The 26,361-nt window shown below is 39.0% G+C and overlaps 1 protein-coding gene across 1 annotated transcript; it reads left to right on the top strand.

The window, feature by feature from the left end:
* The first annotated feature begins 14,583 nt into the window (after nt 1-14,583).
* LOC139643440 (sodium- and chloride-dependent GABA transporter 2-like) lies at nt 14,584-26,152 on the top strand. Its single transcript, XM_071518586.1, has 15 exons — nt 14,584-14,773; nt 15,000-15,134; nt 15,273-15,413; nt 16,477-16,561; nt 16,652-16,784; nt 16,944-17,078; nt 19,518-19,621; nt 19,703-19,827; nt 20,765-20,877; nt 21,004-21,141; nt 21,463-21,565; nt 23,534-23,634; nt 23,910-24,080; nt 25,879-26,048; nt 26,146-26,152. Exons 1-15 carry the CDS (start codon nt 14,584-14,586, stop codon nt 26,150-26,152), a joined length of 1,851 nt encoding a protein of 616 aa, XP_071374687.1.
* The last annotated feature ends 209 nt before the right edge of the window (nt 26,153-26,361 follow it).

Below are 26,361 nucleotides of genomic sequence, written 5' to 3'. Positions count from 1 at the left end.
AGTGGAGTGGACATGATGAAAAATCAACCAGTCAGAGCCAATATTAAACAAAATATCAAAAATAACATGGAAGTCATCAGAAACTAGAGCACAGTAAATGGACAGAGGGCTCTTATGCTGCCTCCTGGTGGCTGCTGTCAAAACTCCTTGAGAAAAGGCTTGCTCATGAATGAATATGAAACAGTGTTGCCATGTTCACAACATTATGTAATATTATTTTATTGACTTTAATTATAATATGTAAACTACTAAGGGTGCAGTTAGGGTTTTGCAAGGTGCCACAGAAACTTACTTTAACATTATTTATGGTTCAGAATCTTCTAAACTGATTTTTCTGGAATTCTTTAATGTCTTGTCACATCCTAATATTCTCTTATTTTTCAGCTAGCATACAATGGATGGAATTGGAATCACTGGAATAATTTCCAGTGTCCAGTTTAATTGAGGTATGTGACTCTAGCATTACAGTTAAGGACATGGGAGATGAGAGAATTTGATGCCAATGGACTTGGTTTCCATTGGTGTGATCAGTAGTGTAGGTGACTTGAAGATAAACAGTACATAGGAAGTGATGGTGAAAATATATCTTCTAAGGTGCAGCGTTTCATGAGATTTGGGTATGGCATAATAAGACTAAATATTGAAAGCTGTAGCCTCATTGACCTAAAGGCAATTCCAGAAATCACATTTGCTTATGATGATGGAGAATTCAATTAATATTTGTGAACATGGAGATTTCTATCAGAGATAGAATCCAAGGACTGTATTCACAAAAGTGCTCTAAAGACAGAGCGTAAGAAGTGGAGCAAAATGTTTGCATGATCAGGAGAAGATTCTTGGACTTGTCTGGAGGAAGTGAGGGGGTTGATGGTATCTGTTGGGACCTGGCTGGGTGTCATCTACTAAACTGGGTCATCTGTTACTTTTGCATTTTGAAAGGAGTAAAATTGAGAAGGTAAATATTGAGCTCCCTTATTTGTGTTGTTGAAATGTGTCACGATTAACGATCCCATCATGAACACTTGGTTAACTTGGAGGTCAACCAGGTTTGTGGTCAATGGACACTTTTATCTGATGCTCTTTATTTGAATGGTCACAGTTCAAGCAAGTACAGTTAATGTGAAATACATGACAAGAGAGGTAAATCATACTTGTATCACCATATATAAAGGTATTACAGGGGTCTCTTATAACGGACTGCTAAAGCTATCAATTGTTTTTCTAATTGCCTCTACCTTATCTTATGCATGGCTCTTGTAATGTGTTTGTTTTTCCACTGGATAGAGATAGCGAGCCTCTAGAAACTGTGGTTATGGGCACCACACTCACACATTGTCGGTGTTGTTAACTGATACCAGCTTAGAAAGGGAGGTTTTGCTGCTGACAAGTTAGCATGTTTGGGCCAGTGGTGCTTAATTATCTTCCAAACAGAGTGAGAACTACAATGTAATGAGGAAAACTGGTGCTATATAGGAAAGTGCATTAACTCTCTCCTCACATGCTAAACTGTTGCACTGGCCACTCTACGTCTCTCTAGTTGTAGCCAAATCCTCACTGGTTCCCACAATAACTAAATTTTCATTGACAGCTGAGTCAAGGTGTTGAAGTTTGCTGATCACACTACCCTAGAGAGCCTCATCAAAATGTAATTACAAACTCATCTACTGCAGAGAAATGCCCCATCATATGGTGTGCCAACGATAACACTGAGCCCAACACCCTCAAAACAATGGATCTTGTCCTAGAAATCACTTGAGATGTTCAAGCTCCTGGAGACCACAATCTCAAAAACACTAAAATAGGATGAAAACATCTCCATCTTACTCAAGAAAGCCCAATATAGGACATTCTCCCTTCAGTAACTGTGGTAAAATGAATGTATTGCAACCTGGTCCAAGCCTACATATCTATAATCAGAAGCATCCTGGCATTCTCCATTATATTTTGTTACTCCCTGCTCCAAAGCAAAACATCACACTGTCATCCACAAAGTTGAGAGGGCCACTGGCCATCAGCTACCCTCCATCAAGTAGCTGCATGATGCCAAATGAATAAATGGAAATGGAGGATTGTGTCTGACAGTGTCTGAGGTGACTCACCAGTTCCAAGACGTTCCCTCTAGGAGGCAGCACTAGTCCACATCTACTGACACCACCTGCCATCATGACAGCTTCTTCCTACATAATACACCCTTAAAGTCCTTTACTGCTTATTCACTCACTTCGCTTAAAATATTTAATTATAGTGCCACCATCTGATGGATTGGGGTTATATTTGATGTATAGCAAGCCACCACCATTATCATTTACATGTCTCTGTCAAATACCATCTCACAGGAATTGTGAACGAAAATAATATAAGCTTGAACCCCAAGAATAAAAACAGCTCCTTAAAGACACAAATACAGTCCAACAAAGGTTCTGCACATCATCAACAATCCAATGCCTGATTCAGCCACAGTAGAAACGTTCACCTCCAGCTCCTTTGCCATGAAACTGAGTACAGAGAAGACTGCAAAGCCAGCCGCAAAGCTGGTTAAACTGTTCAACAGTATTAACTTTCTCTGAACAGAAGGATAATATGCACTGTATTATAAGATATGAAAATAGAAGATAAATAGATATTAGGCATATAAAGCAGAAAGAGGCAGAAGAAATGTTTATTGTCCATACTTGTAGCAGTTGTTGGTGTACTGGTAGCTTCCTAAAACTTGTAAAGCAAGCATGAAGGATAATAAGTCAGGTTGGCGTAAACATCACTACTGTTTCTTTAAATGTCATGTGATTTGAACTGTGCCCCCACAGGCTCTATCTGTTGTTTGTGTCCCACAGAAGTATGCTCTGACAATGTCATATAAGGTCATATAAAATGGGCAAAAATTATGTATCATAATAAATCTAACAGGCCTCTATCAGCCATGGGACCAGGGCCGGCGCTCCCTATAGACTGAATAGGCAAATGCCTAGGGCCTCACAAATGCCTAGAGTACGGCCTCACACATCCTTTTTTTTTTTCTACATTCGAAAAAAAACAAAAACAAACCAGTTCTTATTGGATAAATGATGGGCCAGTGATCATAAAACCAATCAAAAGCACTGATTCGGTGGAGCCCCCCCCAGCAAGAGAGATATAATAGGCTTGATTTGGCTGAGGCCCCCCAACAAATGATGCTCAGGTAAGTAGTTGCACTTGTTATTAACGCCGGGGCGCTCGGGCTTGACGTAGGCACCCAGCGGCAGTGCGTCATGTCACATGCTCCATAACAACCAGTCTAGGAGTTGAGCCAGTTTCGGCGTACGCTGGTGACAATTACAAGCGGACCCTAGAAGTCAAGTGCAAGAGCAACGTTACTGCTGATGATGCAGTATGACTCCGTCAAAGAGAAAACAGGATTCTACAGTATCAGAACTTCTAATGTCAATTTAATTTAGGCTAGTTGTAGAGAAGGTATGTAATGAGTTCCAATTTCACTTTTTGCTCTCCAGCCAGAGAGAGGGCCCTGTTAGGCTTGACCCGATTAGCAGCTGGATTCACAGCAAAAGAGGCGGTGGTATGGTGGAACCAAAGGTGTTTATTCACCCACAAAAATGACATAAGACAAAAACAAACTGGTTGACAAAAATGAGCGGCATGGCTGTGAGCAGCTCTCCAGGGTCCTACCAACAGCAGAGTCAGATAAACACTGGCAGCGTTTTATACTCTGCCACAGGTAATTACCTGGATGCTACCAACTATAGGGGTCACTTAAACAATAGCATTCAACAATACAATATACTGCCCCCTTTAACCTACCATTTTACATATCTATTGAATACATACAGTTTAAATAGATGTTGCTCTCAAACAATACATTCTGCAACATATAAACAATATACATTTTAGTTCAAACAAACACACAACAACCCCCCTCTGCTATCCTATCACATGGTCTGTCCCGGAAATATATATAGGTGCTTGGACACCTTGGGGAACTCTTTTGCCTGAACACCCTGGAACACAGACAAGACAACACAGGTAAGTGATTGCATGAACCAACAATTAAAACTCTTACGTTGCACCAATGTATTATTGCACATAGAAATATTGCACTTGCCCATACCAAATCATAACATTCAACCAAACAGTGAAAACCTATTTCATGTCAGGTAAAGTACTAAACATTTGTTTGCTTCTACAGGTGGAGCTTATCGTTGCCCATGCTGAGTAGCTGATCCAGCAGGACAAGATAAAATCACTCACACAAACAAACTTAAAATGTTTAATAAAATATATCCAATAAAATACTTAAATCATGACTCGGTGTGCAATTATTAATGCTGTGCAAACCGTTCAATAAATCAAGTGTACAATACAAATGTGCAAATAGTGCAAAGGATTAGTAACAAAGTGCACCTTCGTTACAGGCCCAGACAGCAATAGTGAGCCGGACAAAGAAGTACCAGTATTGGTCAAGAGAAGTGACATCACCGTTCTTTTGTTAACAGTTCTAAAGCCACTGCTGTCTTGAAAGTCCTCATTTTAAGCTCATGTCCACACAAGAGGAGAGAGCCACATTCACCTTTGTATTTATTACATTTTATTTTGATGTTCACATGCTCTATCTTATAATAGCTAACAAAAATACAGTGCTTTAAATTTTTTACTCAGTCTTTATTGCTTGATGGCGGGGAGGATTTGTCTCAAAAGGGGGCCTCCACCTAGGACCTCCAGCAGTTTAGAGCCGGCCCTGCGTGGGATCCATAATGACCCACAGAAATTGTTTGAATTGTTCACTGGCTAAAACAATATATTTGTTGGCGCCATGTTGCATTTTTGCATTTTCAGTGATGACAGAGAAAAAAATTCAGCAGTGGCAACACAAACAAAACAATGTTGACAGGTATGAAGGCAGCTGCAGTAGATAAATGAAGAATATAGATTGTGCTGTTTGTTTTGCAGAGGTGTACAGCACCTCAGGATCAGTGAGCTGGACCGGATCAGGATAGAGATAAAATCTGATACCATCTAAAGCGCTTTGAATAGTGAGACCACAATCATCATCACATAAGTAGCAGTGAAATATACCACCTGAGAATGAGTCAGCAGAAGGCAAACAGATCTACAAATCAGCGCTGTGAGATTTCTTTCAAGTCTGGATGTAGATTATCAGAAGCTTTGTCCAGAATTACTGTTCTTTTTAATCTTTTGAATCAATGAAGACGTCGGCAATTTTTTACGGAGGTAAACGCTACACTACTCAATACTAAGAAAAGGTGCAAGATGTAGAGGTGAAAGATGCAAGTTGCACTAGGAGAGTGAGAGTCAAACACAACACAACAAGGGGAGATGGTGCAACACCTTTCCTGAAAACTTGACTCCCTTCCAGACACAGATGATCCAGCTCAGTAGAAGACACCCAGCCAGGTCCCAGCGGACACTACCCATCTCCTCGATTCCTCCAGACAAATCCGAGATTCTTCTCCTGAGCACAGGAACTTTTATTTAGAAACATTTTCCTTTCCTACCTGTGTAAAAGGAAATTCCTTCATTGGCTTGTGATTACTTACTGCCAAAGTTCTTGGACTGAAGATGCTGCATTACTGAAGATATGGGTGGCTGATGAATGATTCTGGTCATAATCAAAACAGTCATATTATAGTGGGAGAACAAGTCTATGAGTCATCAAGTAATAAACGGTCCTAGAAATGGCTTCTCAGGATTAGAAAAACATCTCAAATATTTCCATCATAGAAATTATTAACATCTTAGTAAAAACATGTTTATTTTACTTTTTAGCAGAATTTGTTAGTAAGGAAGCAGGAAATACATTTAAACATTTTATACAATATGGCTTTCTAAAGACAGATTCACAGCCAATTGTTGCCAAAATTAACACAAACGACATACTGTATATGATGCATTCCAGCTGTTGCGGCAGTTTGCCCAGGGGAGTTCAGTGTTGAAGGAAGAGAAGAGGTAGAGGAAGGTCCAAGCCAGTATAACAAAATAATAAATTATACTTTGACCAAATTACAAACCACTTGACTGCCATAGCCCAAACCTAATGGTAAAAATATGTCAGTGCTTTGTGTCAATCAGATTTTGATGATACAGTCCAACTAGATAAGGTAAACCTTGTATGTATTTAACCTGTAATGCAGTACATTTAAGAATCTCTGTATAATTACCTTCAGCAAGAGGACATATTTTTTTTTCCAGCATATGATTCCACCCTTGCAAGTGAACTGCCCCACAGATGTCTCCATGAAGAAGAGCGAGATCCCACAGGTAGACCAGAACAGAACATATAGGGACCAGGAAAACCCCTTACGAGAGGAATTTAGACATATTTGATTCAATACTCTCTGCATCTCTGAAGATCGTGCTCTCACCTCCTCCACTTTTGAAGCACAGATAGGGAAATCTCCAAATATTACCCAGACCAATTATTTCTCCCGCTACTGCTAAACTGAATTCCCTGTTGTTGGCTAACTGGCGTCTCTTCTGAGGCTTTGGTGTCACAGTCTGTGGACTACTGTCACTGTTCACCTCCTTTGTCCTAAATGCTGGCTCCATTACAAACTGTCTGATCCAAGTCAAGTGCAGACACAGGCAAATAAGAACATCTCTAGTCACAGAGGCAACAGTCACAGGTATTTATGTCATTGTGTATCATGTCATCAGACACAAAAGATTAAATGACTTCAGTGTCTCCCTGGAGTACTGTCACAGTGGCCAGCATGGAGATGAAATTCATTTGAATATTTTGCCAGAATATATCTATCATAGCCTCCTGAGACCCAGCAAAATCAAAACCTTACATTGTGGTGCAATAAAAATTAAACCGCTGGATGAGTGCAAGTCCTCTCTTATGGACGGAAACAGATGCTGTGCTTCGACACAAAACCGGGCAAAAGACTGTGAGAGACTGGACGTTGTTATGACTGCAACAGCGACGGGCACCTATCTGTGTTACACCCAGGGCCTGCCAATGTGAAATCAGCAGACCCTCAACATCCCCCCAAGATGCATTCAAATGAGAACAGAAGCTCAGCACAAGCAGTAACATCAAAACACACATGTGGTGAGTCGGTCTGTGCTCCAAGATACGTCTAGTTAGAGTGTATCCTGCGGATCACAGAATAAAAGCAGTAATGATAAATACCGTGTTAGATCACAGTAACAAGGGTTTTTTTAATCTTTTTGACTTTAATCCAAGCCTAGCTTCATGGATGGAGACCACAGAAAAGCCCAAAACTACTGTGTGGAATCTTTAGATAGTCAGACTCCTCTCTCAACCTTGACTGAATGTGACATGACACCGGATGACACTGATTCCTTTCCAGAGATTACACACACTATCCTCACTTCAACCCTCTGTGAAGGAAGGTTCCAGAACCCGATCCAGATACAGCCTGTATCCTGCTACTGGGAAAAGAATTGTAAGTCCACAAGGTGAGGGAATACAGGTCATTGTTAGGGAAGCGTACCTGAATGGAGCCCACAAGGCCACTCTGTCAATGTGCACAAAACTAAAATACTGAGTTCCCTCACACCTCAAATCCTGTTCTAGATGTATTCTCATTAAGGATTGCCACAACAACATCACTTCTCAACGTTCCCAGAACTGAATGAAAGCTATCAACCAAAGCTGCAAGACAAGGCCTGGGAATGTTTACAGACACCTGGTGATGACAAACACATCTCATCCATTAATGATAAGACTTTCCTGAACACAATGGATTGTGAGGTTTACAGGGATGAAACCAACAAGTAGGTGGCACCCCTAACCCTTTCATCCATCTACATGTTATCTGCCAACAATAAAGAGTAGGTGGAAAAAATCCTCCCAGCATCCTCAGGTGTAGCTTGGAGAACAAGCCAGAAAAGGACCAGGCTGGAGCAGACCCAGCAATTTGAGAAGAATGGGAGCGTTGATATTTGCCATTGTTCGGTGTTTATTACCCTCATAAACCAAATAAGATATGAGTTGTATTCAACTCAGTGCTAAACACAAAGGCATTTCCCCCAAAGCACCTGACCTCTCAAAGGTCAAGTCCTTTGGTGAGGGCCTCCAAGTTGTGGAATGCCTTGCCCGAGACTATTAGAAGGGCCGAGTCTATCACTGCTTTTAAATCACAGTTGAAAACATACTTTTTTTTACTTTTTCCTAATTGTTTTATTCTCCTTTTCTGTTGGCTTTTATTATAGGAATGTATTTTTATGCTATTTCTTCTATTTATATTATGTCATTGTTTTAATCTTCTGGTGTTCAGCACTTTGTAACTTTGTTAAGAAAAGTGCTATATAAATAACGTGTTCAGCAACACCTGCTCTCCTGCTGTGGCAGGGTTGCCAGATCTCAGGAGAGAAATAAGCAAACCTGACTCTCAAAAAAATCACACAACACGCAACTTGGCGCTGCATGAAGCCCAAAATAAGCAACCATGATTTCCTTCTCACACACTACATAACAGAGTTATGTAATAAAACAAAAATCACTTACTGGATTACACTATACCTATTTAATTGATGTTTTGTTGTGAATAAAGGCTGGCAGTCTGCCTGAGCAGAACAAGTTTACCATGTCTCATTGTGCATAAGGTCTTTTTTGTCAAATCTTGGTGTTTCACCCTATTCCTTTCACCCATTTTACACAGACTAGAATGGCAAAAAATACCACTACCAAAAAAAAGAAAAGAAATAAAAATACGACCATTCCACCCAAGAGTTAGTGTTTGAACTGCAGAAATAGATAACTACCCTGCAAAACAGAGTGACAATGAGAGAACATTCAATGCACTGAAAAGACAATGATAGCAATTCTGTGCACACGAGGGGTTTTGTCTGTTGGATTTGAACCTTGATTCCTCTGCTTTCTACTCTAGAAATGTTGCCAGAGATCAACCTCATTGTTTCAGATGGAAAATGTTGTAACATCCCATGAAAAGGATGCATTTGAGCGTTAATCTTTGTGTGATGAATCTTGTTCAGGTGGAGTTGATTATGTAAAGTTTCTGAAAAGGTTCATGCTACAGACCACATACAGCACAAAATGTTGTAACATCCCATGAAAAGGATGCATTTGAGCGTTGAAAGAATGCATGTTTGTGTTTGTGACACAAAATGCCATTTTATATATGAACACATCAGATTTAGGATTATTTATTAGATAAGTCATGCATGTGACCATCATGCAAATAAAGCAATTTCTTGACAAAAATGCAACAAAAGGTACAACTCTGTACCTCAGGGTATGTTGGGGTACATTGTAAGGGTATGTTGGTATGCTTTATCATGGAAAGCATTTGTCTATGTAGTTACTTTGCTTTCACCATATATGCTTTTTGCATACAAAGGCCATTGCATCTGGGATAAAAAGGGAAAGCTCCCTGGCCTTGAGAGCTTCAAACTTGGCCTTCCGTGTGCAGTTTCACTGTAATTTATTCAGTTCTGTCAGTATTCAGACATATTGCCCAAATCAACTAGATCTGTAAAAAATTCAATACTGATTTTCTTAGCCTCAATATAGGCAAATCTCTTGCTTAATTCTGCTGTGAGTGTGTTCTTTTGGTCCACACATCCTGATGCCAGGAATGTAGTGACGGTTTGTCATGGGTAGAAACTCTGGGCCCCGACCCTCAAGGAGGAGCAGTAGTTCTGACGCCCGGGCCACACCGCATACCTCTACCTGTGCGTGACGGCTACCTCACTGAACTGCTGCAGCTCGCACGCCTGTTCAAGATTTTTTTCCCCTTACAAATGGGTAAGTAGGCTCCTCTGTTATCATCCATCCTTGATGAACGGTGCGAAAAGTGAAGAGTTGAACCAAGGAAGCAGTCACGTGGTTTTTGTTTACCCTCGTTCATAATGTACATAATGTAATGTAATGTACATAGAGCGTGCCTCATAGTGTGTCTAAAACCAGCACTGCGTTGGTGTGAGAGCTATATTAGCTATGTAAAAGCTAAAAAGCTATGTAAAAGCTAAAAAATTAATGTAGCCTATTATATTTGCTTTGATCATTCTACGACCTGAGAAACCTACTCACTTCCACCAGATGCAGCTCTCTGACATCCATAATAACAATGGTATAGTGTATAATATGCCAGTATTACTGGTTCAGATAAACAGAGAGAGAGAGAGAGAGAGAGAGAGAGTGAGAGAGAGTGAGAGAGAGTGAAAAGCACGCGCGCTGCTCAGGTAGGCGGTGTGACCCGGGCGTGAGGCTCATTATGGTGATGACTTGGTGCGCCTGTGTCTCAGCCTATTTAAACCTCTCTCTGCTCTCTTCCACTGCTTGGTCTTGGGTTTTGCTTGCCAGAAGACACAGCCACTATCCTGAGCCTTAAGACTGTTTTGCTTCTCTAGTTCTGTTATCTCGTTCTTTCTGTTTGAGTTTTTGCCCAGCTTGTGTCTGGTAGTTTTTTGTTGCGTTCAAGGACTGCTGAATTTTTGTCTTCGTCTTCAGTAAAGACTTTTTGCTTCCGCTCTCTGCCTCCGTGTGCTTCTGCTTTTGGGTCTGTGCTACTGGTCATCGTTGCCTGGTGAGCGTGTTTGCAACTGACAAGTTGGAAGGTAAGCAGAGTTTTTCTGTTACATTTGACTCTCCCAGAAACAGTTTTGATTGTAAGGCTTTCATTGCATATCACCTGTTTGTGTTCCTGCAAGGGTTGCCAACTTTTAAGAAAGAAAAATAAGGGACATTAAATTAATTTCTGAAATTAATTTATTAGGTTGGGGGTGGGAGTGGTCTACTACAGCTTACTTACTTATTCCACATTTATAAACATGTGCCAGAGCCAGTCTATTTAATACAGTAAAAACACAGAACTGTTTTGATTAATTAAGAAATACATTTTACGCGTCCCATGTTTTTCATTGATTGTTTATAGTCACTTCTACAAGAAGCAAGTGTTTTTGCTTTTTAATATTGGGCAAACAAGGTCAAAGGTAGTGTGGAGTATAGAGTTTAGATTTCATACACAGCAGAGGAGTGATGGAGAGTGCCTAAGATTTTTTGAGCAGTGAGGAAGTAAATGTACAGTATATCAAAAACCCCACGAATCAGGATTCTTTTAACATGTGTGACCAGATGTGTGTTGAATAAAGGAGGCGTATGCAGGCCAGTCTACACAGGACAGTTAAGGCAAAAGAGGCTATGGCATTGTAATTTGTACTATGTGGGGAAACAAAAAGAGAGCTGAAGACAAGATTTGCCAAATACAAGAGCTCCATATGTAATAAAGATGATACGTCGCCAGTGGCCACTCATTTCAGCAACTATGGACATGATCTGAGTGGCCTTCACTTTATGGGTAAATACTAGTAAAATGTCTAGAGGAGGGGAAATGGGAACAGATTAATTGTTTGAAGAGAAGCGTTTTGGATCAGTAGATTGGGCACACTATACAAGACTAATGTATTATTATTATTACTTACCCCAGAAGGGCTTAATGAAGAGTTTTCACTCAGCTACATGCTTTTTGTTGGTGCTGTCTTTTAGGACTAGTGCAGTGCCCGTTCATGCCTGTTCGGAACGGGCCGATTGCTTGGCCTCCGGTATTGTAGTGTTGTAGTAGGCTACTCGAGATCGGTCTTAAGACCACATTTTGAAATTGTGGAATTTAAGTTTCACTTTCATCTGCCCAACGGGGCTTATTAGGGGAGAGCGGGGCAAGTTGTCACATTGGTAAATTGTCTCAGTGGCTTTATTTAGAAAAAAAAACAAAAACAATTTGTAGCCTATACATGAAAGTAAATAATGAAAATCTTAGTGTTTTTCTTCTCATTTCAGGAATCAAAATAATTATACATTGTCACACAAAAAAGCAAGGGTCAGCTATAACCTGATAATAATTTTGGATGTTGTAGTGAAGCTATGTTTTAACACTTATGTTTCATTCTGCCCACTGTATTGAGCCTTTCCGAAGGTCAGGGAAATTGAATTGCAGTGTTTCAGATCAAAGGGTTGCCTTCTGTCACTGAGTACATACTGTACATCCATTTGTATTTTACTAAAATTCCTAAATAATGCTTTCTTTCTTTTGGAATTTTAGCAGAGAAATGGTGTAAATGTTAAGGCATCACTATGACTCGCATTGGTCTGGTCTCGGTCTCGACTCGGTCTCGCCCCCCCTTGGTCTTGGTCTTGACTCGGTCTCACCCCCTCAAAGTCTTGGTCCTGACTCGGACTTGATACGCTCTGGTCTTGGTCTTGACTCGGTCTCGGTTTAGGTGGTCTCGACTACAACACTACGGTATTGTCCCCAGTAATACACCTGACGGTAGTCAGGTGTATTGAAGTAGATCGGACGAACGGTTCTCCCCTTGAATAGGGGTTATGTTTTTGCCCCATTCATATGTTTGACTGCTGGGAGGATATCTACTATAATTATGAACGGATTCATGCAAAACTTGGTGGAAAAGTTGGTCATGGAGCATGGAAGAACTGATTAACTTTTCACACTGATTGTCCAAAGGCAGGCGTGGCTTCTCACAAAAAGGCATAACTTCCCAACAGATTTACGCAACACCAATTAACCTTGTGTGCCTGTCAGCAGACATAAGAACAAACAAACCCTCCACTCTTGGCCCAATCAAACATGTGGCCAAATTTATAAAACTTGGTCCACTGGTAGAACGTCAGCTCTAATGTCCACTGAACAGAAATAGTGCTGATTGGCCATGTGGTGTTGTGATAATCAGCTGAAACGCTTAAAAGTGGCTAGAATTTTAATGTCCCATTTCAGCTATAGTCATGAAAATGTGTGCATCTTCCGATGTGAAACAAGTTAGTAATGTGGCATAGAAGAAATGATTAACTTTTGAAAATCCGACATGGCATATTGACAATTGCATAGCGTTGGCGGAGGTATGCTATACTAAGTGCCATCTAACGTAAGAAAATTATCTGTATACCTATCAAGTATACATGAAATATAAAACTTTAGGGAGAGTTTTTAGTTTCCTCCACAATCAAGACTTGGATTGTGCATAATGGGTTGCAACTCAACAGTAGGAAGTAGGAGTTCGTAATTTTTTTTTATACTGTAAACTATAAACAAATTTGAAAAAAATAAATGTTTTGGTCTACTGTCGCATGGGGATGCTATTATGTACGTATACTTTCATTTTGCCTGCAAAAAATATTGTCTCTGTTTTTCCTTTCATGTGATGCCAAGTTGCCCCCTGAGATACTGACAAATTTTGTACAGACTTAATTTGTATCGAGAGTACAGTATTGGTAAATCATCACAGATTTGGAGACAGTTGTGTCAGATATGTGTAGATTTGCTTCATAGTTTGCCCTGCAAAACAGAGAAATAAGGTGCAGGTTTCATGCGCTGAAATGACAAATTGTAAAATCAAATAGCTGTGTGGATATGAGACTTTCGAATGACTCGAGGCTGCCATGGTAAATTAGTTCTTTGATCAACTCCCACATTGGAAGGGCAAGATGTTTAAAACATATGACTCTGGATCTATTATCCATTTTCTTGCTGAAATGTCTGTTGCCACACTGTTTCTGTATTCATTATTGCTTTCAGGTTCATGTTTTAAGACAAAGCAATTTCAGCTTTATTTATCAGGTTGATATGATGTTCCCAAAACAATTCATTTACTAACTGTGGAAGAAATTAAGCTTTAATCATTTATATGCATCAAGTATATGATTCTTTCTTTAGTGTGTAGCTGTTTGCAGAGTGGAAAAGTACTGAATCCTTCATACAACTTGTTTATCAGATCTTTGTGCTCTGTTCCTGTCTCCAGAAGACAATCAAGGACGCGGGACTGATAAGACAGTACCCGCACTCCTTGTCTTTGTGCTGAAAATTATAGTTGTATCCCCTTTTTAAAAAAAATTTATTTATTTATTTTTTGCTTCACTATTCAGAGAACTGTATTTGCCACGGCTGTGCGCTTCTCTCCGTGCCGCACGCTAATAAATAACCTTTACTGGAAGAACATAGAGATCTTAGCTCGAATTCTTTATTGAACAAGTTTTCTCTCTCACTAACATAAAACAAATTTGTGGCTATCAACATGATTTAGCATTAGCTACCATTCAAATGTGTAACTCTTTCACCAAGTGGGGAGAATAACGTCATTGGCTAAGCAGACGAGGAAGGGCCACTGTTGGAAACCTTGGAGGAGGCAACTGCCTTCAAGTTGGCACTCAGGAAACAACATTTCTTGTGCTCAAAATGACATGTAACTCTTGAGGTGGGAGAGGAGGACTAGAGAATATTACTAAAATATTTCTAAATTGTTTTCACATGAAAAACTTAACAGGTGTATTACTTAGACATACTGTATAAAGTAATGATATAAAATTGTGGGAAACAAAAAATATCACCTCTCCCTTTTTTAAATGCAATGCATGCATTTAAATATGCACTTGGAAAAATAAAACCATATTAAAGGTCTGAAGTTACAGAATTCAAGTGTGTTTATTAAATGTCACTTTTTTTTTTTTAAGCCAAGCGCAGCTATATTACGTTCTGTCACCTGTCAAATTGAGCAAGTGCTGTCACATTATAAAATTAGTATTACCAGAGGTATGACTGGACTCTGTTTTAATACATCTCAACAGTTGACACAATGGAGCCAGCAAGCAGGCCAGAGATGAAGTTGATGAAAGATGACAATAATCAAGATCATCCACCATCAGAGCCACAGAAGAGAGGCCAGTGGGCCAACAAAACTGAATTCATTTTAGCAGTAGCTGGAGAAATCATTGGTCTCGGCAATGTTTGGAGATTTCCCTATCTGTGCTTCAAAAATGGAGGAGGTGAGAGCAGGATTTTAAGGTATAAAAGTCTCTCTGTACTGCAGCTACTCAGGAAGATGGAACAGATTGCATGAATTATATCTTGAAACAGTCACAAATTTAGAATTAGAATTTTTATTGATGTAATAACCATCATATTAGAAGTGCAGTGAATTGTGATTCAATTTCTCTCTATGTCTCTCTGTGTCTTTGTCTCTCTACAATCCCACACAATTCTTCCCATAAGGAGTTTTCTTTGTTCCGTATGTTCTGTTCCTGTTTACCTGTGGAATCCCCCTCTTCTTTTTGGAAGTATCTTTGGGACAGTTAACCAGTCAGGGTGGAATCACATGTTGGAGGAAAATTTGTCCTTTATTTGAAGGTACTGCTAGCTCAACTAAACCTTCAATACAGTTTATGCAATATTTATGCATGTTGAATTTGTTGTGCATCTACATTACATTATGGTGAAAATTTAGCATTTGTATATTTGCAGATAATGACATATTTTTGTCAATAGGTTTAGGCTACGGCAATCAAATGATTATGCTCTACTGTGTGATGTATTATATCGTCATACTGGCTTGGGCCTTCCTCTACCTGTTCTCCTCTTTCAACACTGAACTCCCCTGGGCCAACTGCCACAACAGCTGGAACACAGGTAAACATATACAGTATGTCATAAAATTTGGGAAGCTGCATTTTGAAATCCATATTTAATATAAATTTCCTTTCCCTTTACTTACTCAGAAAGGTAATTTCTGTCCAACTTTTTTACAAGAACTAAAAGCGTACAATAAACATTTTGAGATGGAAAGTTGCTCATAGGAGAATTTGGTAAGAGGTCATGGATTTGAGTCTGTCCGAGCCGAGGGCATCACAAGCCAAATTCAGGTCAGTCAGTCAGTCAGTCAGTCAGTCAGTCAGGTAACGCTTAGTGAGATGATGCGCTTCGTCAGATGGCCTCTTGGGGGCGTTTTTGAATGTGAGATGCAGTGTTTCCCATATAGAGGCACAAAATCAAAAGTTAGTCAGTGTGTAGAAATGGATCTAAATCGATCTCTAATGCGCCTGATGTGCGTAGCATGTCATGTCTGTAATTTGGAGATGTAGAGACAGCAGATCAGCAGCATTGAACTCAATCCACAGAGTCTCCCGGTGTGAAAACAAAAGTGAAACTTAATATTCCACAGTTAGTAACGGGGATTTGCAGACAGTAACTTGTCTTCGCTGCCCTACAAACTTTAACGGTAGGTGACGTCATCGTGTGGTATTTAAGTAACTAGTGGAATTAGGTAATTTTACCTGTCGTAGTTCTTCAGTGCATAGAATTGAACACATGCTCCATGGGTCAGTACATGATCTGTGCTTGTTTATGTTTACAAACCAAATTAGACCATTTGAGCTAATTGTAGCCTATCAGGACTTTAACCACCTTGTCTCTTAAGAGGACAGGCATAAAGTGGATCTGTGAAGAAAAACCCTGTAATTCCATCAGTTTTTGAGGATGATCTTCTGTTGTGGTTCTTTTAGTGACCAAATATCAGATGCCATAGACATTCTGTAGAATCAAAGATAATGGTGGCAACAGATCGCCACAGTGTTAGTTGTTGGAAGGCATAAATGCATACTGCAGCTTTTAGTTACAAAGCTGGCATGAATTGTTCATCAACATGTTAGCAAAATGCCATTCTTACTTGTTATTCTTACTCTCCCACTACAAGAGGACTGCTCTGATTATGGTCAGAATCATTCATCAAATGGCCACATTTTGGGGAATGCAACATCTTCAGCTAAAGAATTCTGGCAGTACGTATTCACAATAACTCTATGAACTAAGAAATTTTGTTTCACAATGGAGAAAGGAAAATGTTCCTAAACTTACATTTCTGTCTTCAGGAGAAGAATCTTGGGTGTGTCTGGAGGAATCGAGGAGATGGGTAGTATCCGCTGGGATCTGGCTGGGTGTCTTCTACTGAGCTGGATCATCTGTTACTTCTGTATCTGGAAGGGAGTCAAGTCTTCAGGGAAGGTGAGATCTGTCTGATATATATACAGTATATATATCTGAGATATATATTCATTACATATGCTTAACTGTTGCAGTAAGTATTTTATGCCCAACTGACTGACTTGAAGTAAAATTTGACCCCCCTAATATAGTGATTACATATTGGTGGTCCTCTTTCAGGTCGTCTATTTTACGGCTACTTTTCCCTATGTGATGATGATAGTATTGCTGATCCGTGGTCTGACATTACCAGGAGCCATAGATGGCATTAGATTTTACCTCTTTCCTGATCCAGGCCGCCTTGCAGATTCTCAGGTGAGGCTAAAGTGTGAATGATGAGTGAGTGAGTCACTCTACATAACACTAATATTTCAGCATCACCAACTGTATTCTTGCTTTCTAAAACAGCAATGTAAGATTACTATTTAGAGTTCAAACATTACTATAATGACCTTTAATCAGTGAATATGCTCTAATTAATTTAAGTGTAGCCTATTAATGAAAAACAAACCAATACTGGGCCCAGTTGTTCAAAAAGTTTAATCTGGATCAGAATGATCCGGATTTGGAAATCCCATGTTTTGCTATCCAGGATCAGGTAATCCATCTTACTTTTGTGCCGGTTTTTCAAAGCAGCATTGGATTGGATCACCCTGATCCAGATACGAACTTTTCAAGATCCGGATTACCAGTGCTCTAAATCGGACTACATATCACAATGTAGGCTACTAGCTATGTAAAGAACTACAGGTAGAATAGCCAGTGTGGGGTCACTTTAAGTGTTTTTATTTGAAGAGACAGAAAACAGCACAATAAAACAATACAAACATCATCATCAGACCCCTCATCTGACCCACAACAAATGAATAAAAACAAACAAATATACATTATTCACAAATACATTGTGGATATTTTGAACACGTGTTTTAAATCATAAAAAGGCTAAATGTCCAATAGTTAACAAAATAAAGAACGTTCAGAGTTCTTCATTTGTGGAGAGACCAGCTTTTTGAAGGGATGCAATTGTTAGAAACTACTTTTGACTGGTTCATCTCTGATGATTGTGTCATTGTAATTAATATACAGTGATACATGACAGTTAAAATTAAATATATTATTTTTGTTTGATACTGACAAGCTTTTTTAGCTTAAAAAGTAGCCTAATGTCTACTTTATCTACTTTATCACTGTAATGGTTAAACAAATCAAGTGCAAAATATAAATAAATGTATATATACTACATGATACAAATGTTGTATTATTTGACCAATTTTAAAGTTTTATTACATTTTTTTTTTCCTGAAATCCACCCTGAATCCACCCTTCTGCTGGGATCAGTATAATCCTGATTTTTTGGATCAAAGGTATCCCAATCCTACTAAAAAGTTTTGAACAACACATACTGAAGGTTTGATCCAGATCAAAACCAAGACTGGATTACGTGATCTAATCCGATTTCAGAATCCTTTTTTTCTTTTGAACAACCCATTTTGAAGATTTGATCCAATCCGATAGCCGAAATCCGATCAGATTACTTCTGAACAACTGGGCCCAGGATGGCTACAGGGTCATTGCATGTAAATCACACGCCATGACACCCACCATCTCAGACTGCTCTGAAAGGGTTCCTCTTGTTAGAAACCAGTAAGACAAGTATTCCTGTAAATTGAGCTTGGAGAAATCAAGTTGATCGCACCCAAATTGCACATTTTAATTGGGTGGAATTCATATAATATTCAATAAATTGTCATTCTTGTTAATGATTCAGATATGAGGAATCCAAATAAATTGTCAGAATCAACCCACAGATCCCCCTAACTCCACGTCAATCCCACCACAACAGACATATATATATATATAACGTCAGTTCTTGTATAAGTAGTATGAAGCTGGGCCTTGGAGTAGCGCTTCCTCATACATCATATTTGATGTATTCCTAGTGGATATGGGGATGTATAGATTAATGAGCCATTGAAGTTGTTTGTGTTGTGTCGTCTTACAGTATTGTAATGCCAAGTTCTAACCACCAGATGGTGCTATTCATGTTATTCAGTGAAAAAGTGAGAAGAATAAATAATATTAGAGAATTTGCCTATCAACCGTCAGTGCAACATTTCGTGGAAAATTGAAAGGAAAACAGATTATCATTCAGTAGTCCCAGGATTCATGTGGTTTGCCATTTGTCACTTGGCCTTGAGAATCCTTGAAAGTTTGGATTTGAGGAAAATAAAATAAAATCTTAAAAGAAAATGAATGGCCTTGAAAATACTTGATTTTTTGTATATTATAATGTATCACCCAAATTCATTAATACACCTCAGCTCTCTGGACCTCTCTCTGTCCTAGCATCAACACTTCACATCCCGATGAAAACCCCGTGATAGGTGGGCTATTTGATATAGAAGCACTTTTAAAATGAATTGGACATTTTAAATGATTATTTATTAGGATTAATACGACATGTTGGACGCAGCTTGTTTCCAGGGATGACAGTGACATTTAACATTTCTATGTAATTCTAGTCACATCTAGACTTATTTCTCTGAGAGATCTTTTTGCTGGTTTCTTGTGTTTGTTAACAGATATCAGTCTTTTTGTTGTACTCTGTAGTAACTTCAACTAAAGCAACAGTTGATGCTGCACACCTAGCTAGGCGCTGTGGGACTGGGCAGCATCTACCACCAAACCAGAGTAATCATACATGTCATGCATAAACAATAAAACAACTAAAACCATTTCATTGTTTGTTTTCAGGTGTGGATGGATGCTGGGAGCCAGATATTATTCTCCTATTGTGTATGCTCAGGTTGTTTAGCATCTTTGGGAAGCTACAACAAATACAACAACAACTGCTACAAGTAAGGAAAATAAATATTTGTCTGTCTCTATTTATCTTTCTGTTGTTCACACGACTTAGTATTAATCTTTTTCAATTACAGAGACACATTTGCCCTCTGCCTGTTGAATAGTTTAACCAGCTTTGTGGCTGGCTTTGCAGTCTTCTCTGTCCTTGGCTTCATGGCGTATGAGCTGGGTGTAGACATCTCAGAAGTGGCTGAATCAGGTTGGGATTGTGCATAATGCAATATTATGGCCCATATGTGCTTTATTTACTGTGTTGTTTCCTTTATATTCTGTTTTTGTTCAATGATATTAAGTTTTGCTCCTGTTTAATTTCCTGCTTTTTGAAAAGTGTATTTGTGTATATTGAAGGGCAATACACCAAGTATCTTTGTGAAGACTTAGAAGACAGAGTCAGGGAGGAGATTTTGGCCTTGACCAGTAGGGGTACATAGCGCCAGAATTAAGTGTCTTAAAGGATACGTTTGGTGACTGTCAGTTGAAACGTCGAGCTCCGTTATTAGGCCTCTCATTGCTAACAATGAGTCCAAACCAGGTATGTCAAAATATTTGTAGAGTGAGTAAACGGAAGGGTTGCAAAGTACAAAAAAATGTAACTATCTCTAATGTCATGACACAATTCTGCCATTACGCACACTTGCACTAATCAGGAAATCATAGAATTATTTCTCTCTGCCACAGCACAGACTGCTGTGGGATGAAAGTGCGTTACTGGTGGCGTGATCTAGTTTTACGGAAAGTCAGGTCAGATTGTAAACAGTTGCACATGGAACAAGGTAAAGTTTGGTAGAAGACTATCCACTGTGCAGACTGTGAAAATAAACACGGCGGTTGGTCACAATATCGGTTTGACAGACTGGCTTTTTTGGAGATATTTTGACAAACCCCGTTTGGACTGACTGCTTGTTAGCGCACTGCATGAGCTCGCCGGTTCAGCCGATAGCTGACTCGGGAGCTAATATTGTCTGTGGATTGTCACTGAACTTATCCTTTAACTACTACACCATCTCTGGGAACAAGCCCAGCAGGTGTTACATTATTACTCTTGCTCTGTTGATTACATGGAATTAGTGTACAATGTACAGTATCACCTATAACGACTCTAACATATTTTGGCATCTGGTATGGACCACTTACAGGCCCTGGCCTGGCATTCATTGCCTACCCTCGGGCGGTAGCCATGATGCCTGTTCCCCAACTCTGGGCTACATTCTTCTTCATTATGATTATCTTCCTTGGACTGGACAGTCAGGTATGGTGTTACCATTAAATTGTGGTAAATAAATGTCGAAAGGATGTAAACTCAAGCAACATTCCCATTGAAGCCCTTCAGTTATTTTTTATTTGAAAAGTAAAAGCACAAATTTTTTACCCACAGTTTGTGTATCTGGAAGGCCTGGTCACATCCATATCAGACATGTATCCATCCTTCTTTTTCACTGGTCATCGACGTAAACTACTTCTGCTGGTGATCTGTGTTGTATGCTTCCTTGTCGGCCTGTTCATGGTCACTGAGGTGGGAGTCCATTTTGTTTATCCTGTGTAGTTAAAACTGTTTGAAAGTTATCTCTATTTGTAGTCATATCCCTTTGTCTGTAGTTCCCTTTGTCTGTCTGTCTCATGTCTGTACGTCTCTCTATCTCTCTTTGTCATATATGTTTTGCTGTTGGACAGCTTTGCCTGCTGTGGAATGGCAAGTGATTTTTGCCTGTCCCCATAAGATAAATATACCTCTACAGCTGAGATGTGTTATTTCAAAGGACCTGCCTCTTTTCTCTTTGTTTCTCTCTCTGTCTCTTTTCTGTCTCTCCCTTTCTTTCTCTCTTATGGACTGTAGGGTGGAGTATATATATTTCAGCTGTTTGACTACTACGGTTCCAGTGGAATACCGATAATGTTTTTTGCCATTTTGGAGTCTATTTGTGTAGGATGGATATATGGTGAGTTACAGAACGTTATTATTCAAAGACAATTATCATTTATGGCAGTCATTAATTTGCATTAGAAAATATGGATTTAAAAATACAGTATACTCCAAAGCCACCAATAATACTATCTTGATTTGTGCAGCAACTTTCCTATCAATCGAGCTTACAAGGCAGGGCAGGAGTTTTCAAAGAAATTTTGACCTTCAATTATAATGCCCCCATCTGGCCAATTAGTGTATATTTTTAAACACCAGAACACAATGTCAAGATTTAACACCCCTCCAAGTTTCTTCAAAGTTGGACCAGTGGTGTATCAGTTATGGCCTTTAAAATTTTGACCTTTATAGCGCCCCCATCAGGTCAATTCATGTTATTTTTAAATGCCAGAACGCAGTGCCAAAATAACCAACCAATAATCAACCTTTGTCAAAATTGGACCTGATTGGTGTCCGAGATATTGAATTTTTTTACCTTTAAAGTACTCCCATTAGGCCAAACACTGTAATTTGTAAGGAGAGTTGAATGAGTGTAGCAAGTTTCATGTCACTGGGATTTAACTGTGTAGGAGTTATGACCTTTCAAATGTAGAAATGTTTCCCATGAATTATAGCGCCTCCATCAGGCCAATTGGTAAAATGTTTTAAACACCAGACCACAGTGCCAAAATGCATCATCCCACCAAGTTTTGTCATAATTGGACCAGTGGTACCCAAGGTATCCCATTTGAGTTTAAAATTCTGACCTTCAGCTATAGTGCCCCCATCAGTTCAATCAATTAGACCAGTGGTGTCTGAGATGTCACCTGACATATCACTTTTGACAGATGGACGGACACATCCCGCTCCATAGACCCATCCATAGATGTGTTACCCCAGTTGTACTATAAACAAAATAAATGTCTGACTCCCAAGGTCCAGCCGAGATTATGGTTCAGCTCTTGTTCTCTTTGATTAAAATTTGAGATTCCTCCATAGCTGTCCAAGGCAGTATAACAGTTTAAGATTTTGCTATTGATGGCTGCATTAGGCCACTGCAGATGCATTTCTAAGTGTGTAATGGCAGAGTAAATAGTCTATAGTCCAGGCCCTGGAAACATGGTAACCATTGGTAGTCATTTCCACACCAACTCATGAGTCTACGTAATGCTGATGGAAGTAAAATCATTGTTCTAGCTAAACTATTCCAGAGGGATTAATCCAGGCTTAAAGGTCCCATATTATTCCGTTTTCATGATTTTGTTGTCAAATGTACTATGGTTCAGGATGACAATAACATTGTGTTTGACATTATGTTTTGCAAACAAATTAAGTTTAGTTAAAAGTTGAATTAATTTAGTTAAATTGAATAATTTTGAAGACTCACAGGCACAAGAGTCACAATACTGGACCTTGACTGGCCGACAACAGCAGCTCCTCTAATTCAAACGAGGTAAACCTGCTGAGTGGAGGCTTTCCAGTGTGTCAGTTTAAACGCTGCAAATGGATGGCTGATTGGAAGGATTTCAATAATTATTTAGTGAGGGGAGCCAATCAAAACAAAGTCCAGTTGTGGTGCGTTAGTCTGAAATGGTGGATTTTGAAAAAAATAGCCTAAATTTAAATGTGACTGCTCAAACAAAATTAACCAATCAATTTTAACAGTGTCTTTTTTAAACATTTTTGATTATTTGAATTTGAAAATTTTAAACCTGTTAAAGTTTTAAAACTATGATACACTGGCCTACTTTTTGGCAACTCTGAATGACAACGGTGCCCAAAGAGTTGCCTCATTATTGTTTTAATCAGAACATTAAACATACATTGCCAGGAAACATTTAAATAGAAATTTGACCATGGGACTCACTCTGTTGCCTGCTGAAATATGCCCAAATATTGCCTAGAATATCACCTTCCTTACATTTAAATATAGGTTATTGAATACACAATACAGGACTTCATGCTTTGAAGGCTGATATGGCTAATATGAATGTCTGTCTCCAAGGTGCTGATCGTTATTATGATAAAATTATGGACATGATTGGTTACCGCCCGTGGCCTTATATGAAATGTTGTTGGAAGTACATCACACCTTCTGTCTGCACAGTAAGTAAATGTATTATGTATTATTGTTTCTGTAAGCCTCTGAAGGTCTACATTCAGCTTTATCAAAATACTGTAAGCCAAAACTATTCAAAGAAAAAATGAATGTGTTATGGGTCTGTATGCATGTATGTAAGTATGGATACATGAATGTATAAACGTGAATGTACGCATACATACAGACCCATAATTATAATTCATTTTTCTTTGCATGTTTTATTTTTATCCCATTACGAAATTTACGTTCTCTGCCTCTTCTACCTCTTCTTTTTTGACAGGGCACATTACTTTTCTCTTTGGTCAAGTTCAAACCTCTGAAATACAACAACACCTATCAATACCCCTGGTGGGGCTCCGCCATTGGGATATGTCTTGCTCTCTCTTCAGCTCTCCTGGTTCCTCTGTGGTTTCTCTACAGTGTCATTGTAACCTCAGGAACACTAAGACAGGTACTCTATGTATTATGCAAATTACACACATTAGCTATTAGTGCATCTGTGGTGGCCCAACGTACCCTGTTCAGTACAAAGATTTACTTGGGTTGTGAGCTAGTGCTACTGATTAGATTAACATTCAACTTTCAAAAAGTGCTCAGGGAGTTTTTGTCAACATAACAACAATCCTTCTTTGTTATTTGATTGTAATGATTTTATTAGGTCATCATTAAACTGTGCAATGGCTGTGGTAGTAATCTAAATTGGCCAGTTGATGGCCCTCATGTAACATCTTTCCTAAGATGCTACATTGCCGTTTGTTAGTCTGTTTGTTTGTCTGTTTGTTTGTCTGTTAGCAGGATCACGGAAAAACTACTGGCCCGATTTTCATGAAACTTGGAACATGGAAGGGTGTAGCATGGGCCAAGGAAAAAATTTGATCTCTGAAAAATTATAGCAAAGAAGCACTCACCCATTGTCTGAGGAAAATGAACTGGTCCCTTGTATTGCATTGTACTGACATGGATAAAGCATGGTGTTTTTTTAAATTTATGTTTTTAGAAGCTATAGACAAACTGGCCCCATTAAGAGAGGTAAGAATAAAACAGAGGACAGAGCCCTGGATGAATGGTGATATTCTAGAGGCTATTAAGATGAGAAATACACAATATTTTAAATACAGGAAAAACAGGGATGATCAGAGTTGGGCACAATACAAAAAGTTAAGGAATGAAGCGAGAAGATTAATGGATAGTACCAAAAAGGCTTATTTTAATGAGAAGATTGTTGAACATAGGAATGACTCAGGTAAGCTATGGAAATCTCTTAAGCAGCTTGGCTACAGTAAAAGGCTAAAAACAAAAACCAGTAACATCAGTTTAAATATTGAGAACAGGGTTACAACAGATAAAAAGGAGGTGGCGGACAGTCTCAATAATTATTTTACATCAGTTGCCAGAAGGCTAGTGGAAAAGCTATCGGGCCAGACAGGACAATATAGGGAGAGTCATGTCCATCAGTACTACTCTCAGCAAGGGGTTCAAGCTGATAGCTTCTCCTTGACGCAGGTGTCTGAGGCAGTTGTGCTTGAGATGCTCAACAAGCTCATCTGCTCCAAAGCAACTGGTTTTGATAATATTCCAGCCAGATTCTTAAGAGATGCGGCTGAAATCATTACTCCATGCATCACCCATATTGTGAATCTGTCTATTGAGCAAGGTGTTTTCCCCAGTGATCTTAAACTTGCTAGAGTGATTCCTCTCTACAAGAAAAGGAGTAAACTGGATCATGGAAACTATAGGCCTGTTTCTATCTTTTGTACTCTGTCTAAAATCATTGAGAAGATAATTTTTAATCAGATTGACAACTACCTGTCCTCACACAATTTACTATATGAATTTCAGTCTGGCTTTCGAAAATCCCACTACACATACACACTTTGTTAAACAAAGTGTGTATGTGTGTTAAACACTTGTATTTTACATTTCAATTGCAATATAATAAATTTGATTATTGATACATTTTTTTGTTTTTCTCTACGCCCAATTTATTAATCTCACTCACTCATTAGTCATGATGTTATCCAAGACTGTAAACAAAGGACTTGTAACATCCACTGAAATTGTATTCTTTACCCTTACACTGCTGTAGTGATCAAATTGGCATGAGTGTTTCAGTTCAGGTTTTCAATGGGGTCCTATTGTCTTTTACTTTATGCAGTCTGCTCTACTTCTAACCCACCTGTTACAGTGAATTTAGTATGAGAGTGAATTCAGTGGTTAATGTTGGATTATGTTTTCCTCCCTTCTTCTAGAGACTGAAAACATTATGCACTCCTGCAAGAGACCTGCTCAATGCATCACCAAAGAGGATTCTTGACCCGGAAACACCCCATTCTGTTACAGAGATGTGTACTTTGACCACGGCTGAAAACCCTAGTCCAGTTCTGAGGGGGATTACTTTTAATGAAGACATCAACACTGAGTAAGTCAAATGTTGGTGCATTGGTGGTAATTTGTGGTTGGTGTTGGGGATTGAACAATTTGGCACTCTGTGCACTCTGTGGGTCCTCTGTGTACAGAGGGTGAGAAGCCAGAGAAGACCACGAGTGCTCTGGAACAGAATGACCAAATTGTTTAATTGTCAAAAGTTGGTAATTTGGAATTATTCTTATTGTTCAAACTGAATGGCATCCATTATAGTACACACAGTATGATAATGAATACAGATATATAATGGGGATTTATGTTTCCCTCCCTCCTCACAGAGAGTGAGAGTGTTATGTACTCCAGCAGAA

This window comes from Centroberyx affinis, unplaced genomic scaffold, assembly GCF_046629955.1.
Source record: "Centroberyx affinis isolate AG114_WGS23_722 - 3 ecotype Tasmania unplaced genomic scaffold, CSIRO-AGI_Caff_v1 ptg000609l_1, whole genome shotgun sequence".
Taxonomy (NCBI): domain Eukaryota; kingdom Metazoa; phylum Chordata; class Actinopteri; order Beryciformes; family Berycidae; genus Centroberyx; species Centroberyx affinis.
This window is presented reverse-complemented; position numbering and strand designations above follow the sequence as displayed.